Below are 3,765 nucleotides of genomic sequence, written 5' to 3' on the forward strand. Positions count from 1 at the left end.
CGTTTTGAAAATATGCCTCTTCGTACGTGACTAGTGGGCGTGTCAGCCTAGATGTATTGCAAATAGATGAGCAACGTTTGCTACAGTCCACCGGGTAGGCTGGTGGGTTGATCTATCCGGCACATATCTAGGTGGACACGCCTACTTGTGACGTCACTAGAGGCATTTTTTTTAAAACGGCTTGTAACGGCCAATCACACTCACAGCTGGTGATGAAAAATTTGACCTTGAAGATACATCAATAAAGAGCAAATAGGGGGCGTTGGTCACCTTGCCCGGAGAACCGCTTGTCCGTTTGTCCCGGTGTCGTGTACATAAACTGTCAACATCTGATTTGTCCGTCCGTCAGAACCGCCACGAGATGCTGACCATCGAGCCGCTGAGCCAGCTTCTGGACGAGAAGTGGGACCGGTTCGCTCGCTACATCTTCGCCTTCTACTTCCTGTCCTACCTGGTCTACCTCTTCATCTTCACCCTCCTCGCCTACAACAAGAAGGGGGGAGAGGTAGCCTGCACCCCCCTTTCCCCCCCATACCCTACTGGGAATGATCAACTCTCCGCAAACATGACACCATCCAAGCTATAATCTCCTCTGGAAAACTCAATTGCTATTCATTAAGCAGACACTTGTATCTAATTGTTTACAGTGTTATTATTTGTTCGTACGTGTCTTTTAGCAGCAGCTTCAGGGATAGCATGTTGCTCAGGATACCTACTGGATGGGAACACACTAAACTCTACCGTTTCTTCCCGTCGCTCTTCCACCCCTTAGCCCCCATATCGCATCAAGAACACCAGAGAAGACTACCTGTTCTTGTCAGGCCAGGTGATTACGGGACTGTCATCTCTCTACTTCCTCATCAGAGGGGTAAGCGATTCAAAACTACCAGTCTGTCAATAGTGTCAAATCAGTGCAAAGCCTTGACTTCAGCAACACGATGATGTTTAGTTTTTTTCTCAGGTTGAAATCATGTGATTGACGTCTTTTTCTACCTCCTCCCTGATTCCCTAGATCTTCGATATGTGGAGGAAGAGGCCCAGGCTTCACACGTTGCTGATCGATGGATACTTTGAGCTTCTGTTGTACGTTTTCATACCTGTTGTGGTCAGGATGTGTCGTAATTGGAGCCAGCGGATTGGATTATGATACTATTAGTAATAATAGTATAAGACATTAAAACATTTGTCAGGATCTTTACTGTAGCAGGTCGGTGGATGGCTACATTATCACATTTCATTTTGATGGTAGTTAGGAAGGGTACTCCAGGTAATAGTACTTCAAGTAATAATTGTTAGACATGTCAGGGAGATAACACCTGTCTGTAGGGATTTAATAACTGGTCAATCTGTATGAGTGGTCACATAAGGTTACACCTTATTAAACCAACCAAGACAACCTGGCATGTATAAATGAAACAAATTATTCTAAATCCGCCAGCGGAGTCAGTATTAGTCTGGTTTTCTTATTTCAACATACAGAGGTTTAGTTAAGCTTAGTTTAGTTTATTTCGATCACAGATTCAAAACATTAAATACAGTCACAAGTAAAAAAAATAAAATAATAATGGTCATCTTAATTTACACGTTGACATTTATCATCAATAGTATTGATCGAAAAGGTCTTCCGGTGTCCCCAACCGTCCCGTTGCCGTGTCTCAGTCTCCTGCAGGCCGTGTGCTTCCTGCTCTCGGCTTGGCTGTACCTGTCCGGCCGGCAGGAGTACCTGGGCTTCCTGGTGGGCTGCCTGGCCATGAGCTGGGTCAACCTGCTCTACTACTTCAGGGGGAACAAACACCTGGGCATCTACAGCGTCATGATTCAGAAGGTACAGCGGCGGCAGCCCGAATCAATGAGAGGACTACGGACAGGGCCGTCGATAAGGTGATGACGATTCAGGGGGCCCACAGCCCAGGGGGGGCCCACAAAAAAATAAATAAAAATATTTTAAATTATTACTTTATCACCAGCCCATAGTACTACCATAGTACCCCCCCCCCCCCCCCCCCCCCCCCCCCGTCAACAATTGTTCTCCCCGGTCAAAAATTGCTCCTTCCACCCCCCCCGTCCCCCGTCCCCCCGTCAACAATTCAGCGCAGGGGGGCCCATCAGTAAATCTTGTCTAGGGGCCCAGGAATTGTAGCAACGGCCCTGACTACGGACGTGGACGGGCTGCTGTGGATGGCCGGGGATTTGAATCATGTGAACAGCCACTTCTGGCACACCAGAGCCGCGTGCCATATAGGCTCAGTCCTGAACACAGCGACCCGGGTTCGAATCCTGCCCGCGGTCCTTTGCTCCTTGTCCTCCCCTCTATCTCCCAAACCTTCTTCTCTATCTCACGGTATAATGAGGGATAAAAATGCTAAAATAAATCTTGCCTTGTAGTCGTTCGGAATTTTGCAAGGTGGTTTGCAAAAAATAGTTTGAATCCAGAATTGGTTGGCTTAGTATAACCTAAAAAGTGTATGTAAAAAAATATACACTTTTAGATATTTTATATAATATATATTACCTCTGGGGCTATTCCCCCCCGAGGTAATATACGTGAGGTAATACGTGTACAGGTGAACCCTCCAAAAATAAACAAGATAACACTTTTTTGCCAGGATTTATTTGTTTTTATTAGCAGTTTATTTATTTTTATTAGTGCGACGAGACAACCGTCACGCTCGCTCGCCAATACCCCGAGATAGCGAACCAATCAAATTGCACCATCTTAGGAAGTTCACGTGTAGCATATACTACATAAATTATATTAAGTATACTTATCTTTTATTCTATCCCATATTTTGGAAAATATCCTTGTAATCTGCCATACATTAGGTTACAAAGTGTCCCCTGTTTGGTGGCGCTGGTTTGGGCTGTTCATTGTGTGGGGTAAAATCCCATCGGGTCACAACCGTGCTTAGAAGAAACCATGTCTCTCTCCTGTCTAGATGATCCTGGGAGACATCATGCGCTTCCTCTTCGTCTACCTCGTCTTCCTCGTGGGGTTCTCAGCAGGTGAGCAAGTTCAAATCAACGGGTGCGTTCGTCTAGCACACAGTGGGAGGTGCTATTTACATTTACTCACTTGTCACGACCCCACCGGTATATTCAAAGCGGCTCTCTGTCTAGGCAGGAGTCGAGATACATAAGTGGTAACAAACCCCAGCTGGCAGGCGACTAGCTTCCGGCCACGTGTGACTCACCTGGGTTCCTGGCGAGCTCTGGTCCTTCTCTCTCTCTTTAAGGGATAAGCGTTTGGGTGAACGGTAGCCTGTCCCGTTTGGTGATTGTTTGACACATAACATAGACGAACACTTGACAGACATACACAACAAAGGAGTGGTCACGTTCCCTGTAGGAATCCCTAATCCTGGTACTGTCTTTGTATAAGGGTGAATAGGTTTTACAAAGTCTTGGTTTCTGAGAGTAACCAAGTCTGGGCACCATGCTGTCTATCCAGACACCATCTTGCTTCTGTCCGCCATCTTGGATCCCTCAGGTGATCATAATCACGGCCAATCAAGGGAGCTGTCACACCAAAATTGTACCGGGGGGGCGAAAATTGTCAAAAAATTGTAACAAAACACAGGCTGTAGCAGCTAATAATATGCCGTCAAGGCATATTAAAAAAGTAAAAAAGACGATCTGTTGCACATATTTGGGAATATATATCTAATTTGGTAAAGCCTTTGAGTATTTTTTGGTATTGAATTCCACCTTTCTACAATGGGTTGGTGGTCAAACGGGGGAAATGGAGAGAATCTCAATCTTTCCTTG

At 45.8% G+C, this 3,765-nt stretch overlaps 1 protein-coding gene across 1 annotated transcript in view; it reads left to right on the forward strand.

The window, feature by feature from the left end:
- Window positions 1–3,160, forward strand: part of trpv1 (transient receptor potential cation channel, subfamily V, member 1) — an 11,273-nt gene extending 8,113 nt beyond the window's left edge. Inside the window, exons 8-12 of the mRNA XM_060057496.1 lie at window positions 350–505; window positions 773–868; window positions 1,013–1,083; window positions 1,660–1,825; window positions 2,937–3,160. Of these exons, the coding sequence (XP_059913479.1) occupies window positions 350–505; window positions 773–868; window positions 1,013–1,083; window positions 1,660–1,825; window positions 2,937–3,137 (690 nt within the window). The 3' untranslated portion in view covers window positions 3,138–3,160. The remainder of the gene's footprint in view (window positions 1–349; window positions 506–772; window positions 869–1,012; window positions 1,084–1,659; window positions 1,826–2,936) is intronic.
- Window positions 3,161–3,765: the final 605 nt, after the last annotated feature.

This window comes from Gadus macrocephalus, chromosome 7 (assembly GCF_031168955.1).
Source record: "Gadus macrocephalus chromosome 7, ASM3116895v1".
Lineage (NCBI taxonomy): Eukaryota > Metazoa > Chordata > Actinopteri > Gadiformes > Gadidae > Gadus > Gadus macrocephalus.